We start from the raw sequence: 21,419 nt of genomic DNA, 5'->3' as shown, positions 1-21,419 counted from the left end.
TTTTTGACAACCTTGGGTGTGTTCTTCAAAATGTAATTACTATGAGAGATCTACACTATAAAATAAAACATTGACTTTAATGGTTGAATAATATTTTCCATTAACCATGAAGTGATATTTGTGGGTCCAAATAACTCTTAATAATAAAACGGAATCATTAATCAGTCAATACATTGAATTAAAAAAACATCTCACTTTCAAAACTCCACTATTTATATCTTGTTTATCCTGTCCTTTGTAGATTATCTTTGTCTTCCACCTTGTCCTGTTTCACTGGCACACACAGTGCTGTGTTGCATAACACCGCCCGGTCCCCTTAAATAGACAAACCACCTGGCTTTAGATGATTGCCTTGCCGGGACTCATCTCTCTGTCTCGTTTCAGAAAAAGGATTACGATCGGGTGATGAGAGCGCTGGACAGCCTTACATCTATCAGAGAGATGACCCAGGTAGACAGCTCTCTCAGCCCCACTCACCTCCAGCACTCTGTCCGTCACACAGGTGGCCCTCTGACAGGTCACCTCATTAGGCTCTGAGACGGTCAACGTCATGGCTCGTAGCACGACGGACAGTCACGTCACACACTGACAAAGGCCCTCGACAGACAAGCATTCTTTGCCGCTTTACAGCGCGAGGATATGAAACACTGCAGCTTATTATGCAGATTGTGAGTGTACAACGAGATGTCTAGACTTGGGTGTGTGTCAGAAGATGTTGTATAAGCAGCAGCACCTCATAGCTCTGCTACAGATATATATTTATATATAGTACAGATATATATTTATATATAGTACAGATATATATTTATATATAATACAGCTATATATTTATATATAATACAGCTATATATTTATATAAGTAGTGCTCGTCTACACGTTTGTGCTTCAGACAAAACAGCACCTTTCCAGCATTGTTTCAGATGCTCCTCGTCTGCAGCGCAGACACACTGTGGATTTACATAAGGAGATGTTTGATTTCACCGAGTTTATGACCCAATTCATCACTGCTTTCATCTCCCGCTTAAAGCCTACCCCATGCTTTTTATTCAAATGAAGCCAGGATCATTTGAATGAAAAAGCTCTTTCTCTCTACCCCAGGCTCCTTACTTGGAGATCAAGAAGCAGATGGACAAGCATGACCCTCTGGCTCACCCGTTGCTGCAGTGGTGAGAACTTTGCCGCTCGGCCACAAACCTGGACCAGTTCTGTTCACGACAGAAAAACAACATTTTTTTGCTGAGTGCAGGAGCATAGGGTTTTCAACTGTGGGTGGGACAGAGTTTTTTAATAACGTTAAATATGATTTTCTTAATAAGCTGTGTGAACAAACCTGGCTCTGCCCTCCTACGTACTACAGGGTCTGGTTAGGACCAGGCTAGTGTGAACTTAGCCTGGCTCTGCCCTCCTACAGGGCCTGGTTAGGACCAGGCTAGTGTGAACTTAGCCTGGCTCTGCCCTCCTACAAGGCCTGGTTAGGACCAGGCTAGTGTGAACTTAGCCTGGCTCTGCCCTCCTACAGGGCCTGGTTAGGACCAGGCTAGTGTGAACTTAGCCTGGCTCTGCCCTCCTACAGGGCCTGGTTAGGACCAGGCTAGTGTGAACTTAGCCTGGCTCTGCCCTCCTACAGGGCCTGGTTAGGACCAGGCTAGTATGAACTTAGCCTGGCTCTGCCCTCCTACAGGGCCTGGTTAGGACCAGGCTAGTGTGAACTTAGCCTGGCTCTGCCCTCCTACAGGGCCTGGTTAGGACCAGGCTAGTATGAACTTAGCCTGGCTCTGCCCTCCTACAGGGCCTGGTTAGGACCAGGCTAGTATGAACTTAGCCTGGCTCTGCCCTCCTACAGGGCCTGGTTAGGACCAGGCTAGTGTGAACTGGCCTTTAGCACCGATGATGCTCAGCTCTGTCGGGGAGGAAGACTTCCCCCTAGACTGGGAGAGAAGTCCTTGTCTCTCAGGAAGCCTCTTGGCTCTCTCAACACGTATCTCTTCCATCGTATGCAGCTTTCAAAGCAGTTCTGATCTCGATAGCGCAACAAAGTGACAAATAAGTAATAAATAAGGATCTAGTGAAACACTACGGAAAATTAACATATTTAATTTGATAAGAACGTGGAGTTATTTAGAAAATGAATACATCCGCTTGGCAGCACTTTGCATCGTCACATAAACTACTGTATGGTTTTATAAGCAAGTCGAACTACTTTAGACCGTACAGCACTAGTACATATACAGAGCCAGAAAACAATACATGAATGACAGCTTCAGGAATGTGCTGTAACAGTTAAATCCAACTGCCTGGCAAACTATATTTCATCCTTCACCTCAGAATCTTTTCTCTCTTCGTCCAGGGTGATTTCCAGTAATCGGTCACATATTGTCAAGCTCCCAGTAACTCGGGTAAGTGGAGCTTCTAAAATGGACAATAGATTTATATAAAATAATAATGTTCACATTAACAAACTACAATGCATTAGGCATGTCATTCTACTGTCACAAATGCAGTAGCATAATGCTTCTGTTTTAGGAAGTTATGGTTTTATATTTGAGAATATTCATGATGCCTGTTAAGTTGTTCTACAAAGATGACAAAAACTAATCAAATTCAGACCCCTAGTACTTTGTATCCAATAGATAAACCGAACCAACATCTGTTATATTTAGACTTGCATATTTAGTAGCACCTTAATCTCTTACATATGATATCACAGATGGTGTTTTGGATATCACTATGATGAAATCTTTTCTCTTTTTCTCTGCTGAACTCAGCAACTGAAGTTCATGCACACGCTACACCAGTTCCTCCTTCTCAGCAGCCCCCCTGCCAAAGAATCCAACTTCAGAGCTGCTAAAAACCTGTTTGGGAGCACGTTCGCTTTCCAGTACGTGTCTCCCTAATCCATCATGTTTTTGTGTGCTTCCACTGAAGCGTAGAATGCTGCCTCATGTACTGTACATGGGTGTACGGATATGTTTATTTTTTATGTTTCGCTGCTGAGTAAAACTTTGTTTTTTCTTTTTAGCGGTTCTCACATCGAGAATTGGCACTCCATTTTGCGGAATGGCTTGGTTGTGGCATCTAACACAAGACTTCAGGTAATAAGTGCTTCAAGTTTCCAGTAAAACCAAATCAAGACCTCCCTCTGGCACTGTGTTGGAGTCCTTACTGTGATGTTACCCTACACAGTAATGACATGTGAATGCAGACTGCAGTATATTAACGAGGTCCTGTCATGCGGTGCTTGTGCCGAACAGCTCCATGGCGCCATCTACGGGAGTGGGATCTATCTCAGCCCAATGTCAAGCATATCCTTCGGCTACTCAGGTACGGTAACTAGCATATCCTTCGGCTACTCAGGTACGGTAACTAGCATATCCTTCGGCTACTCAGGTACGGTAACTAGCATATCCTTCGGCTACTCAGGTACGGTAACTAGCATATCCTTCGGCTACTCAGGTACGGTAACTAGCATATCCTTCGGCTACTCAGGTACGGTAACTAGCATATCCTTCGGCTACTCAGGTACGGTAACTAGCATATCCTTCGGCTACTCAGGTACGGTAACTAGCATATCCTTCGGCTACTCAGGTACGGTAACTAGCATATCCTTCGGCTACTCAGGTACGGTAACTAGCATATCCTTCGGTTACTCCGGTACGGTAACTAGCATATCCTTCGGTTACTCCGGTACGGTAACTAGTAAATCCTTCGGCTACTCCGGTACGGTAACTAGCATATCCTTCGGTTACTCCGGTACGGTAACTAGTAAATCCTTCGGCTACTCCGGTACGGTAACTAGCATATCCAGCGGCTACTCGGGTACGAAACAAATAAGAATGTGAGGAATTAGTTAAACGTATGTAAGGAGTCAGTTAAAAGTAATGTCAAACACTATTACTGTGGTACATCTGAAGAATATTAATGAAAGTAGAATACAAGGACATAATTGCATTCAATAGGAATATTTACACATTTAAAATATATATGTTCTTGGTCACCAGCATATGTTTCTTTACAAATAGGGATGAACAAAAAGCAACAGAAAGTGACATCTAAAGACGAGACTGTGACAAACAGCAAGACCAACTTACACCTGCAGGTCAGGACACCACCGTACTTATTCATACTCTTAGCATATTCTTCTCAAACGTTTACGTGAAGTTTATTTTCCGTACTGTTGTATGTTTGCAGTCACAGAAGAAAGGACAACAGCCGCAGTTTTTGCAAAGCCGGAATCTTAAGTGTATAGCCTTATGTGAAGGTATGACATTTATGTTGATATTATGGACTTGTATAGATCGTTAGCCTAATACACTGTATGTTGGAAACAGTAACTATTGCTGATCTTAATCTTTGCTTTAAATATCTCTCTCCAGTCATCACATCTCCTGATCTGCACAAGCATGGAGATATCTGGGTGGTACCCAACACAGATCATGTCTGTACAAGGTTTTTCTTTGTGTAAGTATGGCATCCATTTCCCCCCTCAATTTATCAAAGCAGTTATCCAAAATCTTTTCTCTTTTCTCTCTGTGTGAGTACTAATCACAGTGAAGGTATACTGTGACTCAGTCAATACTTGGTACACCCCGTATAGTCCTATGTTACTTTACTGAACATCTCTTGCACGCACTGACCTCCTGAAGTCTGTCACACACCAGAATCACCCCAAAAACGATGCTATTTTCTATTTTTCAGCTACGAAGATGGGCAGGTGGGCGACACGAGTATCAACACACAAGACCCCTGCATCCATCGGGAGATTCTGAAAGTCATCGGTAACCAGACAGCCACGGGATAAAGCCTGGAGCAGCGCTACTGCCCCCTGTGGCACAAAAGAAGAAGAACTATGAAATGATATAAATCTAAAACACCTAATTTAGGAAAGGGTTGACATGTTGACAGAATAGCTGCGGTGTTTATAAACATGGTTGAAATGACACACATTTACAACAAAATATGTCCAGCTATCGAGGAACTATAAATGTAGGCTACATTTATAGGTGAAATGGAGAACCCTTTTTCTGAGGACAATGTTACATTTCCGTTTGACTGATGGATGACACACATTTTGTAAAGAAAATTATAAACGGTAAAACCGTTTTTCCAACAAACAAAAAAATTGCGACTTCTGCTGATAGTTATAAGGGCCTTTTCAGGAAACTACAAGAGACATTCATGTCTAGAAAAGGTACCATCTTACCTTGTTTACTAAGAGTTGTACCTTTTTAAAGTACAATGTACTTTCTCTATACCGAAGGTGTTGATATGCACTTTATTTTTCTTAATGTAATATATTTCTTCTGATTGGGTCATATTCTAAAAAGACCGTTTCCATTGGTCATTTTCGAAAATGATCATAGAAAATAAGATTTAAAAAAAGGGTTTTGAGTATTTTCAACCGAGATGAACAGGTGCAGAGGGAGGGTGATGTTTACCCTCAGCAGAGTGATCCTCTGATCAGAGATCATTTGAGAACCAGAGAGGGCAGGAAGGAATTCTGTGCTCATTCAGAATAGGTAGGCAGATAGGCCGGAACACAACACCACTTTGAGGAAAAAAACAATATTGGTTGTTTCACATTGAAGTGTATCGACTGGTTTACAATGGTAAATATTTCAGATACAAGTCAAAAAAGTTGATTCATTTACAAGCCTCCTAATAAACAGTTTTGAACAGCTATCCATAAACAACTATCTTGAATTTGAAAAGACAAAAAGAAGTGTTAACAAACACCTCTATTTCAAGATGTGTCTTTGTACTTTGGTTTGAATATGTGGGTGGCACCCTATGATGAGCTTTTGAAATGTTTCATTTTGTTAGGGATATGGGATTTCTATATAAATTAAGCATTGGTGTTTTCTGCTTGTTGTCTATATATTGCAGTGCTATTATTGACCAATCAGTGCTCTGAGTGTTGTACACAACTTGTGTTCATGGTGAATATATTTTTGGGAAGAGATGATACGTGCTAGCGAGCTGATGTTCCACCATCTGGACCGCGGTCCTGGCCGTACCTTGCCTCATCCTGTGATACAGGGTGAGGTGTTACAGTCTGTCGGCAAAGAACAGATCATCTCAAAGGTTGTTTTGAAAAAGGATCAAACATTCAACTACAATCATATTCTTTCGCAAATTGGTAAACATAAGAAGAAGGGTGTGCAAATGAGTGAAAATAAGAAATTTATTATGTCACAAGTTATCAAGTCACAGTTAAAACAAACATTATTTTGCACCTAGGCAAAGTACATGGGTAGGATAAGTGCACTAGGGTACTAATGATGAGTTGTAAAGACTTTGTGAGGATTCTGATTAAAATATGAAATGGTGCGATTAGATTTAAAGACTTGAACCAAACAGCAGTTTGAAGACAACAGTGCCTTCATCAACTGTTCATGAGGTCTACACGTAGATCATTCACAAGCTGAAGTCATGCCAAATATACTGTCAGTACAGGGCTGGTTCATTTGATAAATGATTCATGAATGCACCGTGGAAAACGATCATCAGTTTATGAGGAACTTGAATGGACGACTGCTGGAAAGCAACATTGGGTCGGATCTTGCTAAGGGTTTATGATGGTTCAGTGATTACAGTTCTGCACAGTAGAGCATTCGTTTGGAGAAATACATTTGAATAAGGACTTAGATTGGTTTAGAATTTACTTCTATTTTCAGATACAGTAACACTCAGAGAGAAAGACATAACATTATCTGACTGAGAGTAAGTGCACACTTGCAGTCAACAGTTGAACTATGTTAAATATATCATGACCCTAGCAGGTGAATGAAGACCACAGTAATCAACACAATATGATCAACAGTGTATTTGATTTGGTCCACTTTGTGAGTTATTTAATCTAATTGTTTCTTTGATCTAAATGACTTTGTCATTTCTGCACAATTATAGTGAAAATGTATTATTATGCTATTTAGCATTTGGTGCCTTATAGAAATGGAGTAATGGCAAATATGACAATACAAATTGTATATATTGTAAATATTGCCACAACAATAAGGAGGCCAAATATTTTCTGTATTCAGTTTTTACTGCGTTTTCATTATTTTGCATATTATTCTGGCTTTTTTGGCTTTTTATAAGTTACAAACATAGTAGCTTATGTACTTGTTTATGTTCATTAAACAAAAAAAATTGCTCAGAAATCAGCTTTTCTCGATGAATACGACAATGTTTTAACCTCTCGACACCCAACTTGTTGTGTTACCCATGCTAGCCTGCTTTAGGGTAAGTCATTAAATATACGTCTTCATAGACATACTGTTTGTGAATTCCAAACAATCAACGACAGTTAACATATTATACTTTTGCCATCGTTTGCCATCTAAATCAATTAGTTTTGTGAGTTTACAAAATCACAACTTGTACTCATGCTTATGTCCAGTGTGTGTGCCCTTTCAGAAAAAGTCACTGAATTCCCTTTACTTTCAACTCGTCTTGAACACGCTTCAGGTAATCAGGATCAGGGTAACCGTAACTGCAAGAGATAGAAATGAAAACAAAAAAGGTTAAGGGAGACCAATTGATGACATGCACTTTGATGACAGTGTTCTGACAGGAAGATGATAGTAGTCTAACAAAGACTTTCTGAGTACAGGCGTCTCATCTTTGGCAGTATGGTTCTACACAACAACAACAACTGTATGCTCGAGAAAGTTACACCAAAGTTGCAAATAGCGTGCAGTTCCTCTCCTTGCAATTTCCACCCCGCCACCATAAAATGCAATCTACAAACAGCTAAAACCATTGAAAGAGTTGCGAGAGATTGTGTTTTGGGGTAGAACCACTTGGTTTTTAGACTGAGATGTGATGAGTTTCTTTAAGGCTAGTCTAATTTAAAGTTAAGATATTGTTGGCAAAAAGTGACCTTTTGGTTGATCTCATTCCTTGTTCATCTCTTATAAATCTTCAAGGTCCTACCGTCTGTTCCCTCCTCTCTACACACCCAGAGGCAGCTCACACCTGTGGCTTATGAAAGGACAGGTGTGACTACTGATCACATGACCCCACTTCTACAGCCTCGTACCATGTTGGCCCTCCATGTGTAGCAGTTTTGTGGTGGATGTCGTTCCACGTCACCACGTTGCTCCTTCCACTGGTGGAGGAGCGGCCCACGGTGAAGACAAGCCGCTGGTCGAAGGCTCTCTTCAGGAGGTCCAGAACCTTCCGTCCCTCTGGGCTGTCGGGGAGGAAGGCCGTACGGACGGCTCCCTCGTACCGCTGTCCTGGACTTGGGTGCTCCTCCTGAAGGACAACAGTCGACAACGTCAACATCCATAAGCTGCCAGCGAGACGCTATCACAGAGCTGTTCTACTGTGATTCAGCCTGGGTGCCTGACACTAACCCAAAACGCTTCTTCATCGAAGACCTGTGCCCCATTTAATCCTGTTTCAACATCAAATTATACTATAAAGGATGTTTAATACAGAATACAACCCCAAAAAACAACAAAGCCATCTTGTAAAAGTAATTCACACGTCTGAAGTTTGCATACCTTTTGAGTGCCACTTGGAATGTCATAACAAATAATGATAGTCCCACACTTTTCATATCCTGGCAAAGAGGAAGATCTTCTGCTGATGGACATAGAACCCCCCTCAGGCTGGGTCCCTTGCAGTTCACCATACAACGCCCCGCAAGTCGGGCAAACAGGCTTGAACTCAAACGCCCTCTTCAGACAGCCCGTGCAAAATGAATGCTTGCACTTGAGTGTCTTCCTGTGTTTCTCGTGGATCGTGTCCATGCAGATGGCGCAGGTGTCCTCTGAGTCGTCCTGCTGCTGGGCGGGGCTGACAGCGGAGACGACCCCTGAGGCTCCTGCACTCGGTCTCTGCGTCGTCGTGTTTCTCCCCGGAGCGGAGGACTTCCTGCTGCTTAAGAACTCTTCCAATCTCCTGATGTGTGCGCACGGCCCCGTCACGGTCATGTTCCCAGAGCCGCTTACAATCCACAGCTCAGGAAAGTTCTTTTGCAAGTAGCTCAGGTGGTGGTGTGCCACGCTGTGAGACACAACTCTCAGGTCTGTCGCTGTGCGCTGATAGAGTGTGATGAATCGCTCTCGGGCAAAGTGAGCACAAACCTGGCTGCTGCTGCTTCCACCGAGAGGTTTGAAGGACACCCAAAATGTTTTGTCTGTTTTTCCTAAGGATGTTGTTATTGTTACATCGTTACCCTCGATTTTGCGTAATTCCTTTGAACATTTTTGTTGCATGTACTCCATGACAGTTCTCTGTATGTCAACTGGTTTCACCTGATCGGGGGACATCTGAGCCTGTTGTTGGTGTGGGTGCCCAGAAGTGGTGTGTCTTTCCAAGCTTGACAACTTCACAAACACATCTTCAATGTCCTCAAAGGATCCTTCAGCTTGATATTGTGACGTTTTTGTTATTTGTTTTATTTTGTGCTTAGATCCTTTAAAAATCTCCTTAACCATGTCTGGATCTTTGAAAGTGGTTAAATCAACGGTGAGCGTGACATCTGAAAATATCTGAAAACAAAGACACAAGGAAGACACTGAAATATGCAAAAACGAACATATGTCAAACACCTGTCATAATGAAACTATTTGAGTTCAGCAGCATAGCTAAAAGCCTACCAGCTGATAGTTCTATATGTTTGATTAAAAAAACTTTAAGACAAGAAATGGGTGTCGACTGCTACGGAAAATCCGTAGCCAAGTAAGATTGTTCAGAAGTGAAACGCGAGGGATCTGCGAATGACATAGATCCATCAAACAAGTCTTAAAACGAGACAACATCAACTAGCTACACAGCACTTTGATTGTGTTATTATACACACCTCTTTCATAGACGATCTAGCCATGGTGCTGGAACTTCCTGTGCGTTTAATATTGCTACGCAACGTAGTTGCTACCTAGATAGATACAACAACAACATCTTTGTGTTTCATGGTTATGCTAATCCTGCTAACAAATAGAAGTGGGCCGGGCTGAAATAAGACCATTATCCATGACCTCGTTTAGGTAGACGTTGGGCAGATTGCATTGTTTGAATTCAAAGTCGTAGGATAAACTTTTAGTTTCGATTTGCGTCACTGTGGGAGGTGTTTTCGTACATAAACGTTGATGTGCGCTGCTGGTGTTTGGCCACTAGAGGTCAGTAGGAGACTGTGGAGGGGTTCAAGAGGAGGGTTGCGCTCGAGCGCCATTGTGGATCTGTCCGCGTGATGGCACTCAATTCCAAACATGATACAACACCCAGGCACTGGGTTTCCGTCTCTCTTTATTACGGCTTTAATTAATTTTTAAATAATGAGCCAATCAGTAACTGAACATAACGTTGTATGGGAAAACTGAAATGCATTTTTATTTTATTTTTACTTATAATTGCTACAATAGTTAAGGTTTTTCAATAAAATACATTCTGCTGCTTCACAAAAAAAAAAAAACACACAATAAAGACTTTTTACATTATCTAAATGTTGCGTTGCTACTGTAGGCTCCACTTATATGGATTAATGCTGTTCGCATCAATATTACCACAGACAGACAGAAATGAGCAGGCCTGTGGAAATTGTGACAGTCTTCCATTCTGGCCCTAATGATATGGTGCTCGAAGTAATTTAAAATTAATTATACGGTAGCCTTGGACCAAGAGAGAGTCTTGGGCCATTGAAACGGTAGACCATTCTCAGAACTAGCCATCTGCATGAGGATTCACAAACTAAGTCCCACTATAAGAGGACGACGATACTGCGATTTTTCGAACAATTTGTAAAGTAGTCGACTGGCCGGACCAGAGCAGGGATCGCAGTATGTATGCCACAAGCCGTTTGGAGGGTTAGAGTTGACATCTCGATAACATTTCTGAAAATTGAAATCCAGCAATATACTAGCCTACATCTGTCCAGTTTTTATATTTATTATAGCGTTTTGGTTGGTCGCCATTTGCTAATGGAGCTACTACAATTTTAAATGACAGACGGAGAAGAAACTGTGACAGCTATATGTTCCATGTCTGTAACTGATATCAGATTTAGGCTGTAGTTGTCTTTAGTTTCGTCTTACAGAAGCACTTGAAAAAGCTTCTTCTTTTAAGATATAATTAAAAGCCTACGACTTGCCAGATAGGAACCGTTCAAAAAATCAGATTTATTTTATTTTATTTGGAAATGTATGTGGATTGGATTCATAGCCTATTTGGTGCGTTTTTCATCTCTAATCTAGAATATAATTTATTAATATGGATAAGATGTTTACCTTGCATTTAAAGTTGTTTACAGGTTATAATGAATCTGAATTAACAATAACAACATTTTTTTTAAATAAATATGTATATTAAAAATTATGTAACAGATTATCATAGCCTAATATTTGTAATAATTACAATATTGTATAATTAATATTTGTGTAATTAGGGTAACCCATTAAAAATATATTGATAATAGGCTGTTATTATTTTACATTATTATTATGTCAAAGTTATATTGTTTTTCTGATGTGGTAGACGTGAGGACCTTTGTGTCTCGCTGTGCAACGCTATTGCGATCGTACTTTGTGGACTGTAGGTTGCGGTCTTACTCAACTGGTTATGCATTTAAACTTTATTTTTATTTTAAAGGACAAACATGATTTTATTCCGGCAGATTTAGAAATATTCTGTGTATTAACTTGAACATCTTAATGGATATCACCGCATCTTGGTTGTAGGATTTTACTCTCAGTTCACAAAATATCCAATTGAGCTTATACTCCTCAAGTGTGGATTTAATAGCAGTGAAAGTATTATGTGGATTTGGATAGAGGGAGATTTAGACATCTGTCAAATGCAGCCAATAGAATGGACATTAGTTATATTGAACCAAAGAAACGGCGGCAGACCGAATAAGGATTAAGTACAATTCATAATCTGATCACAAAAAGATCGAGCAGAACATGGCAGTTTGAAAGCATCCACGCGACACGACACACACTAGATCAGCGTCACATGCAGTTCAAACACGAATTCGTAAAGTTGATCTTCCTTGCTTTGTACGCTGTAAATCCGATAAATTGTATTTCATAAGCAAATTCACAATTTATTTTAAATTGCGTGAATTTAAAGCTATTAGTTATCTTCCACATACAGTCTGCTCTCCACGTCACAGACAGTGTATAAGCGATACTTTCAAAATATATATGTGGAAAGAGTTTTGAAAGAGTCTCCTGCTGTGACAGAATATGAGTTATAGGTGGATTTCTCGCAGGTGATTTGCATGTGCTCGTGCTATGGGGTCCTTATCCTGTGGTTTCACAGGTCACCATCTCGAGCAGAAACAGAGCGCATTGCAAGGAAAGTAGGCTATTGGTGTCAAACAATAGGGTTTATGAGTAGAATAGACAACAGACTCAAATAAACCGACGCTATAATCTCATGTCGACATGTTGGATGTAGGCCTACTAATTATGTTGTTGTTTGTCTGTCTTAGTTATTTCGGTTTGTACTGCCTGTATTGATGACTATACCAAACTACACAATAATAAAAAACTAACTATTCTGCATATTAAATGCATTCAGGAAATGTAACTACGGTTAGAATGCAATCATTAATGTTTTAAGAATTTACTCAGTTCTCACAACATTTATATTTTCCATTACTTCAAAAAATCCTGAATGCATTATTTCAGTATGAGTTCGTTTTTTATTGGTTTTAGTTAGACCATCTGAAAAGCTGAGTTCCAATTATTTATGCTAATAAAAACAAGGTACAATGTTCAAAATTTACCAATGTGAATATAAAAGCTTATAAACTACAACATACCCATCAAGCTCAAGTGTTACTTTGCTCTTTCAATTACCGCAGCTAATTAACAAGTATTCTCAATGCACTTATTGGTACTGCCTTGTTTATTTACAATGCAGATATTGGTGGGGTTTGTCTGTCTGAATCTTGCTGTCTTTGTATTGACCCATATATGAACGGGAGAATTACAAGTTTAAACGCGGCCCTGTGAAGCTTTTAAAATGTTTCAATATGTTCAACATCCATCTTTCACCTAAAAGTACTCTGTGCTCTTTGTAAATGAGGCATCTGTTGGCTAGCTGTGTTAGACTTTATTGACTGTTCCTGGGATAAGGAGTGTCCTGCTGACTGTGTTCAACCTGCTGGTTCTGGGTTATCCAGTATTCTGAAGCCACACTGTAAACAAAACGATCAGTGTACTCTGTTGTGTTCATAACAATTAGATGAACAAAATGGCTCCCAGACTCTTTAATCTGCATCAATAACACTGCTTCATGACCCCCCAACCCCCTCTCTTTAGTAACACAATAACAAACAACTATATTGTGTTATTAGCTGTTTAATACACCAAATCATGTGTGAAACATGAATACTACGGATGTGTTTAGGTCAAGATAAACCTAAACCATGAAACACAAACATATATCTTGTCAAACCTGACAGATTATAACATATCATATTGTTTTCCTCCAGCTACTGAAATAAGGACACTTATTTTAATATATTTTATGCTACTTTGACACAATCGACTAAGATAAATTCATATCAAGCAAACTAAGACATCCATTATCTGACTATGGTCAGAAGGAAACAGAGGCAATCCCCCCAAAAAACAATAACTTAACTGTTTGAAATGTTATTGACAAAAACACTTATTTATTTTTATTCTTTTTTTTACCCTGACTTCTGATTAATAATGATCGTAAAGGCATCAAGGAGGGAACTAAGGGATGAAAGAGAGGTTTCTAAAGGGGGCAAGGCAATTTGATTGATTAGGGTTGTTGCTGAAACTTATTGTAGAAGCTTGGAGGTAGGAAAGACAAGGAGATGCAGGACAGTTAATGAGTACACATTAGCATAATTAATGCTAGTTAAATGCCCCAGTAGTGGCATGGCATGAATGAACAGGTCCTGTCTTCATCATGCAAATGCTTACTTGACTTTGCGGGGTAGTTTATCATTCCTCAACTCTTATCTGGAATTTAATTGGATAATGATCATTCATTATTTCATCGACACAAACAAATCACATGCATGATTTAAGCATCCGTGTAACATTTGGACTGCATTATAGGAAAACGTTCATTCATCACCTCTGGGACAAACTCCAGACAGGAATGCACAGACAAACTAATTCATGCTTTAGCAGTTGTCATTATGCATCTTTACAAAAGGTCTTTAACTTACACAAAACAAAACACACCCCTTTTACACTCATAGTTCAAGTTTTTTAAAGTATTTTATTTGTCAGGTACACAGAACAACACAAGGTCAGACTGGGCACTGAAATTCTTAAGACAAGACAACGCAAGCACCTGGCATAACATAACATATAAGTACACAGAACATAATTTACATCTATGCTGATCTTAAATAAGTGAAACTTCCTAAATATACAGATAGCAATAAATAATCGACTATACTAACCCTAATACAAAAACTTCCTAAATTACAGATAACAATAAATAATACACTAATAATAAATCATCCTAACATGATCAGGAAACCAACGTCCACCTCATTCTCAGTAAAACAAATCAAATCAAAAGTTCGAAAGATGAAAAATACAACATTACATTTCAGATATTCAATCTTGCATTTTACTGTACAAAAAATATATTTTTATGCCAAATGCTCCGCCCCCTCCACAGCTCCCCTGCTCCACCTGCAGAGCAGTGACAGCCCCCTCCACAGCTCCCCTGCTCCGCCTGCAGAGCAGTGACAGCCCCCTCCACAGCTCCCCTGCTCCGCCTGCAGAGCAGTGACAGCTCCCTCCACAGCTCCCCTGCTCCGCCTGCAGAGCGGCGACAGCCCCCTCCACAGCTCCCCTGCTCCGCCTGCAGAGCGGTGACAGCCCCCTCCACAGCTCCCCTGCTCCGCCTGCAGAGCGGTGACAGACAGACTCGGCACGACTAACATCCACACACATGGGCTCAGATCTGGAGCTGCATGAGACGTCACTGTATTGGCAGTCGATAGTTTACGTGACTCCTCATTAAAAGTCAATGAACGCAACCACAATACTCTCAAATGGACGATTCTCTTGCATGACCTTTTGGCAGAAAAGGGCTGTAGATGGAGAGATGCTGTATGTGTTGAGCGGTGACATGCAGGTTCCCACAAACTAGCTTCATACACTACAAAGGTACAGCCTTCAACTAAAGCAGAAGAGATTCAGGCAGACAAACAGACAGACAGAGAAAGGCAGAAAGACAGACGGACAGACGGACAGACAGACAAAGACAGGCAGCAGACAGACAGAGACAGGCAGACAGACAGAGAAAGCTACAGAGTCACCTACATGTTCAGATCAGATTAAGACAGTCACCTACATGTTCAGATCAGATTAAGACAGTCACCTACATGTTCAACTCAAATTAAGACAGTCACCTACATGTTCAGCTCAGATTAAGACAGTCACCTACATGTTAAACTCAGATTAAGACAGTCACCTACATGTTCAGCTCAGATTAAGACAGTCACCTACATGTTCAGCTCAGATTAAGACAGTCACCTACATGTTCAACTCAGATTAAGACAGTCACCTACATGTTCAGCTCAGATTAAGACAGTCACCTACATGTTCAGCTCAGATTAAGACAGTCACCTACATGTTCAACTCAGATTAAGACAGTCACCTACATGTTCAGCTCATATTAAGACAGTCACCTACATGTTCATGGAATTTGAACCAGATTTGATTGATACTTTTTGAGAAGGCCAACTTAACCCTCTTTTAGCAATATGAGGGCATGTGAGTACTCTAATGGGGATTTCAAACACTGCCAGCCCTCAATGTCCACTCCATACTAAAGGTGGCTTCACAATCGCAACGCTGTTTCTTTTGACTTTTTCCTCAACAGTAACCTCTGAAGGCTGGAATGGGCCATTTGAAAGTCTGGGCAAAGTCCTTAAACTTCCAGAGAAAGAGGTGCACCTCAAACCAATTTACGTGTGCCTGAGGGACCATAAATGGATTGACATTTCGGATATATTGTCACTGTGACAAATTCAAAAGAGAACAACAGTCATCTCCAAAGTTGGTTTCTGAGTGTGTGTTGGGGGAGGGGTACAAGGCTTTTATCTGAGATACTCACAATCTGAACCTTTCTTACATGTACAGGCATTTTAAAAGGTTTTGAAGACCTGTACAACAGCTTCCACCACAAACTCTGCCTAAAGCTAATGGCCGGGTGGCCGGGTGGTGTATTTTCAAGAGTCAACAATCAACAGAATATATACATTTCTTTTTGGTTTCTATAGTTCAGCATTTCCCTGAAATACTGCTTCTCTACAAAAGTGACGGTTACTAGTGTGACTCCAGCTTTTTGGTGACAGCTGCAGTGTGGCAAAGTGATTCATTCTTCCCTGCTGCAGGTTTTATATCAAGACATCACTATCAATCTTCAATGTCATTCCAACTAATTCCTTCACTGAGCAGTGACTGCGGCCTACTAATGCCTGGATGCACTATTCCCTATTGCTAGCTATCAAGCTAACGCCGGCTTTGATGCAAACCAGATCCTGCTTTACTCGTTACACCATTTCCCACAAGCTAAAGTGAAGTCATTTTTCACTCTCCTGTGATACATTTATGTAAAAGGAAACTTGAAGCCATCACTTAAAGGTGGTGAAATGACATGGCTGACAAATGCTATGTTTAGACTGCTAGTTAGGACCGCGCCCTGGATAGGAAGATCCACGCTCCCTCAACAAGCAGGATGGAGTTATTAATGGATGTCTGTCTGCTGGTTGTTTCAGGGTAGGGATAAGCCCGGTGAAGGAGATAGTTGCTATGGTAACCATCATAAATTAAATCCCTCAAATGAGCAGGGAGGAGGGGGCGGCTCTCTACCCACCACCTGTTTCCTCTCTAAAAGGTATGATATTAATGGTGGTCGAGCACAGGAAGTCACTTTTCAGGTTACTTTTTACATGTCAACCTTCGGCAGTGTATAAAGATGCCAAGAGTGACAAATGAAGACAACAGATTTTCAGAGGCCTTGAGGAAAGCTTTGACTCTCTACTATCTTTCATCAGGACAGACACGGTGTGTCTTCAAGAGCTCTTCAAACTCAGACAGATGAAATGGGAAGTTTTGAGAACTGTGTAAATACTATTCCCTGACAAACCACGGTTTGGCTAGCTAAAGGGCAAATATTGTTTTCCATGAGAGAAAACGTCTAAGTTGTTTACATTCGCTGCGGCCGCTCCTTATCATTAATCATTTCCGTCTATCCTCAGATTACTCAGGGAACCGTGTTCGTCTTAAAAGTACACATTTGCCTTCATGTCATTTTCACATTTACAACTTCCAGCGAATGGCATTTAGCACTCATCCATCAATATGTTCAATGTTCACATCCCCCCCAGAAAGGAGACAACATTCTCCAACACTTCCCTGCTCGGCTGCATATGTGTGTATAAATGTTTATCAAGAGACTAGAATGATTGCATTACTCAGCCTCTAGTTCTACTTGAAAACAAAGAAAAAGAGGAAATCATATTTCAAGTACCGAGTCCTGTGTAGAAGGAACAGCTAGCTAGAATATCCGTGTCATGTCCTAATTCTTTATTCGATTTAGACAGGATCATTCTATATGGGAAATATATTTTCTGTGATGTGGATTCTGTGTCACTATAGCTGCTCTGCTGTTTCCCCAGCAAGAAATCATCTTTTTTTATTAATGAGGTGTTAAGACGTTGTGTGTATCGTTGCTTGGACATGAAGCCAAGCCGGATGTCAGACTGTGACACGAGGAGGGTGGGGTGGAGAACACCCCAGTGAAGCTGCAGTGCAGTCTGGAAGTCTTCGAGCTGAAAGCTGGGTTGAGGCATGACAACATACAAACGACAGATTTAGCAGGACACAGAACCAGCACTGACTAATGTGCATTTTGAGGGTAGCCAAATTGGGAAAAAAAGTTAAATGTGTTTTTAAATATTGTTGTAAAGTTAAGCCTTGAAATACATTTATTATGAAATGTAACGTACACAGTTGAAGTTGACTGTGTTATCCTGAAAAAGTGATTTAAATTAAACGCAACAGTGCAGAGCGAAAGCTACCCCTGGCCAGCTGCATGCCGTGTGGTCCTGCCTGTTGGGGCCTGGTTGAGTCACAGGGCAGGAAGGAATATCCATCCTTGATGTACTGATATATTCAGCAAGGGAAAAAACTACTTATAATTGAGAGAATCCGTTATTAATTAATCTGTTAAATTATTAAGTACACATCCTTAATGTACTTAAAATACTGTTAATAGGATTCTTGAAAGTAGGTCTATTTCATGTAGTAAAACAAGCGACTGAGAGAAACGATAGATCCAGTTCCAGCTTTTTGCTGCATTCGCCCCCCTCCACCACCCAAAATATTTTTTCAGTGTAGGCTACGACTTAATTCTAGGCCTTTCTTGATTTCATAAAAACCCCTTTCTGTCACCTTGATTCTGTTTCACTGTATAATCTTGATTTGTCACCAATGGTAAATGGGGGAATTTTTCGGGTTCTCACAAAGAGACGCATCACAAACACGGCAGCTCTTCCTGAGGAAAAAGCCACCCTTGGCCATCCCTCACTCCACCATTAACTGGACGTGTTGGCATATGATCCAAAAACATACAGAGAAGACACTCTTCCATTCACCCAGTCCCTGAATAGAGGGAATATCAGTGAGCGAGGCTTTTTGTTCAGCTTGGGGAATCACTTGTAACTGCAGACAAAGCGCAGACACAGACCGGGGTCGTCATCTTTGACTCATTCAACCAATGATAGGGGAGCGATGGCAGAGCCCCGAGGCAAGCACAAGCGCGCGGTCGAGCTTTTAAATGCGCTGAAGTAAAAAGGTATATGTGCCACTAGCGCCTTGGCTCGTTGAAATGTTTTCTTTTATTCCGAATCCATTAGCAACCTCCCGACACGAAGCGTAATGAAAATACATGTTTATTTTGGCCAGAATTGGATGAAAACACCACTTCAGAGCTCTTGGTGACTGAAGTAGCAATTTTAGGCGTTTTACACTTTCTCCTCTCTTCCTTGTCATTATACAGCGACGGTGATGTTATGACGAGGCCTATTCATAGAGGCTGGTATTGTACATTTAGAAAGAAAATTTTTTAATGAAGCGATATAATTCATATTTTCTCCTGTGGCGTGTGTGAGATGTATGCATGTGTGTGTCTGTGTGTTGTGTGTGTGTGGAGAGAGAGAAAGAGAGAGAAAGAGGAGGGTCATACTTATTACTGACTACAGTGTTTGAGGAGGCATGGTCTTAGTGTGTGTACAGCTAGTACACTCATGTCGAGCTGGCCTGGGCTTCAGGCACTGTTCTCAGCCTGGCCAGTGCCATTAGCTGCCTCAATGGAGGAAGGAAAAAAAAACAAACTCTTAAAGGTACACTTTTTCAGAAATCACTGGTACACTCAAACTATCTGGATATATTCAGTGACATAGGATTATTTTAAAGCACATCAGATCCATTTCTTCTGGGAACATTCAACGTAATGCATGAAATCCGTGCATGTTTGTGTCAGTGCATTGATGCATTTTTACAAATTGGTCAATTTCCTTGACTTGAATAGGGAGGCAGCTGATAAATAAATGTCCATTCTTGATGTGCGATGAGTTGCTACAGTTCCACTAACCTCTGTACAGTACAGGTCCCTGTGTGTGAGATCCAACAGGACCAGGCTAGGGTTAACTCTGTGTCACCACTGCTAATTCAGAAGGACTGCTTCGAGGTGTTCTACAAACCCCAGGAGACCCACCACACATCCGGTCTGACACGGGTAGGGAATGTGTTCCGCTGGTACACGCAGTCCCCACGGCTCCAACTGAACACTTGTACCTGCCACAGGGGCGCCTAGCAACAGGGAGGTCTGTATCTGCTACAGGGGCACTCAGAGAGGGAGGTCTGTGCAGGGGCACTCAGAGAGGGAGGTCTGTATCTGCTACAGGGGCACTCAGAGAGGGAGGTCTGTATCTGCTACAGGGGCACTCAGAGAGGGAGGTCTATGCAGGGGCACTCAGAGAGGAAGGTCTGTGCAGGGGCACTCAGAGAGGAAGGTCTGTACGGGGGCACTCAGAGAGGGAGGTCTGTGCAGGGGCACTCAGAGAGGGAGGTCTGTGCAGGGGCACTCAGAGAGGAAGGTCTGTACGGGGGCACTCAGAGAGGGAGGTCTGTGCAGGGGCACTCAGAGAGGGAGGTCTGTACGGGGGCACTCAGAGAGGGAGGTCTGTGCAGGGGCACTCAGAGAGGGAGGTCTGTGCAGGGGCACTCAGAGAGGGAGGTCTGTGCAGGGGCACTCAGAGAGGGAGGTCTGTGCAGGGGCACTCAGAGAGGGAGGTCTGTGCAGGGGCACTCAGAGAGGAAGGTCTGTACGGGGGCACTCAGAGAGGGAGGTCTGTGCAGGGGCACTCAGAGAGGGAGGTCTGTGCAGGGGCACTCAGAGAGGGAGGTCTGTGCAGGGGCACTCAGAGAGGGAGGTCTGTGCAGGGGCACTCAGAGAGGGAGGTCTGTGCAGGGGCACTCAGAGAGGGAGGTCTGTGCAGGGGCACTCAGAGAGGGAGGTCTGTGCAGGGGCATTTACAGACAGGGGGATCTGCTACAGAGGCACCTGGAGACGGGGGTCTGTGTCTGTGACATGCTTTTGCCCATGGCTGCCTTCCAGCTGCATGTGCTTCGGCGCGAGGAGGGAAACAGACGTGTCAAACAGGAGCAGCATCAGGGCCAGGGGCCCACGCCGCCTGAAACTTTAATGCTGACACACACACAAACACACACGAGTAGCTACCCCCCCCCCCCACACACACACGAGTAACTACCCCCCCCACACACACACGAGTAGCTACCCCCCCCCCCCACACACACACACACGAGTAGCTACCCCCCCCCACACACACACACACGAGTAGCTACCCCCCCCCCACACACACACACACAGAGGAGTGACTAACCCCACACACAAACACACACACACACACACACACACACAGCCCTCCAGATGTGCACTTTTAAAGGAATAGTAATCCCAACCCATGAGTTTGTTATAATCAGGGTAGGGGTTGTGGGGGATAGGGGGTTGTGAGGTGGGTGGGGGAGGGGGGGGGGTGATGGGGGCAAAGACTCATTTCTGAAGTTGCTACCAGTGCACCATATGTCAGTATTGTATATGCCCCCCTCCCCTCCTATATTCCTCCTGTACATTTATTTCCCCTCTCCTTCCCCTCCCCACTCCTGCTCTCTACTCGGTGTGCACTCAATTATTTAACATCACAAGACCTGTGTCAGCGCTCCAGCTGCTGGTGTCTGGGAGACATGTTTAAAATAGCTCCCTGGGACTCACCAGACCAGGCACACAGGGCTGCTTTTTCTTTCTCTTTTTTTCTTTTTTTGAACATACGCTTTTCCTTGTTTACAATCTTTTTCCCCCCAAGGCGAGACTAT

The 21,419-nt window shown here is 42.2% G+C and overlaps 2 protein-coding genes across 3 annotated transcripts in view; one reads left to right on the top strand and one right to left on the bottom strand.

Moving 5' to 3' along the window:
• Nucleotides 1-7,160, top strand: part of parp8 (poly (ADP-ribose) polymerase family, member 8) — a 30,120-nt gene extending 22,960 nt beyond the window's left edge. The window contains exons 17-26 of one of the 2 annotated variants that reach the window (XM_084694812.1): nucleotides 385-450; nucleotides 1,099-1,166; nucleotides 2,348-2,396; nucleotides 2,766-2,878; nucleotides 3,020-3,092; nucleotides 3,252-3,321; nucleotides 4,020-4,096; nucleotides 4,189-4,258; nucleotides 4,374-4,458; nucleotides 4,696-7,160. In XM_084694812.1, coding sequence (XP_084550938.1) covers nucleotides 385-450; nucleotides 1,099-1,166; nucleotides 2,348-2,396; nucleotides 2,766-2,878; nucleotides 3,020-3,092; nucleotides 3,252-3,321; nucleotides 4,020-4,096; nucleotides 4,189-4,258; nucleotides 4,374-4,458; nucleotides 4,696-4,798 — 774 coding nt within the window. In that variant the 3' untranslated portion in view covers nucleotides 4,799-7,160. Of the gene's footprint in view, nucleotides 1-384; nucleotides 451-1,098; nucleotides 1,167-2,347; nucleotides 2,397-2,765; nucleotides 2,879-3,019; nucleotides 3,093-3,183; nucleotides 3,322-4,019; nucleotides 4,097-4,188; nucleotides 4,259-4,373; nucleotides 4,459-4,695 lie in introns of those variants that run through there. The other variant, XR_014751031.1, reaches the window with a different exon arrangement.
• On the bottom strand, nucleotides 6,168-10,407 carry LOC146220124 (E3 ubiquitin-protein ligase DTX3L). Its single transcript, XM_084694813.1, has 4 exons — nucleotides 9,815-10,407; nucleotides 8,511-9,503; nucleotides 8,042-8,259; nucleotides 6,168-7,492 (listed from the first exon to the last, which is right to left on the bottom strand). The coding sequence occupies exons 1-4, from the start codon at nucleotides 9,836-9,838 to the stop codon at nucleotides 7,423-7,425; spliced, it is 1,305 nt and encodes a 434-aa protein (XP_084550939.1). The 5' UTR covers nucleotides 9,839-10,407; the 3' UTR covers nucleotides 6,168-7,422.
• Nucleotides 10,408-21,419: the final 11,012 nt, after the last annotated feature.

This window comes from Hypomesus nipponensis, chromosome 28 (assembly GCF_054491055.1).
Source record: "Hypomesus nipponensis isolate SF chromosome 28, ASM5449105v1, whole genome shotgun sequence".
Taxonomy (NCBI): Eukaryota; Metazoa; Chordata; class Actinopteri; order Osmeriformes; family Osmeridae; genus Hypomesus; species Hypomesus nipponensis.
The sequence above is the reverse complement of the archived record's forward strand: the minus strand, read 5'-3'. Positions and strand labels throughout refer to the sequence as shown.

What these genes read in the sequence shown, in the direction of transcription:
- LOC146220124 (XM_084694813.1), bottom strand. Translation starts at nt 9,838, where the DNA reads ATGGCTAGATCGTCTATGAAAGAG. An exon ending in TTCCAAGTGGCACTCAAAAG is followed by an intron (nt 8,260 to 8,510) that starts GTATGCAAACTT and finishes GTTGTCCTTCAG; the next exon opens with GAGGAGCACCCAAGTCCAGG. An exon ending in ACACATGGAGGGCCAACATG is followed by an intron (nt 7,493 to 8,041) that starts GTACGAGGCTGT and finishes TATCTCTTGCAG; the next exon opens with TTACGGTTACCCTGATCCTG.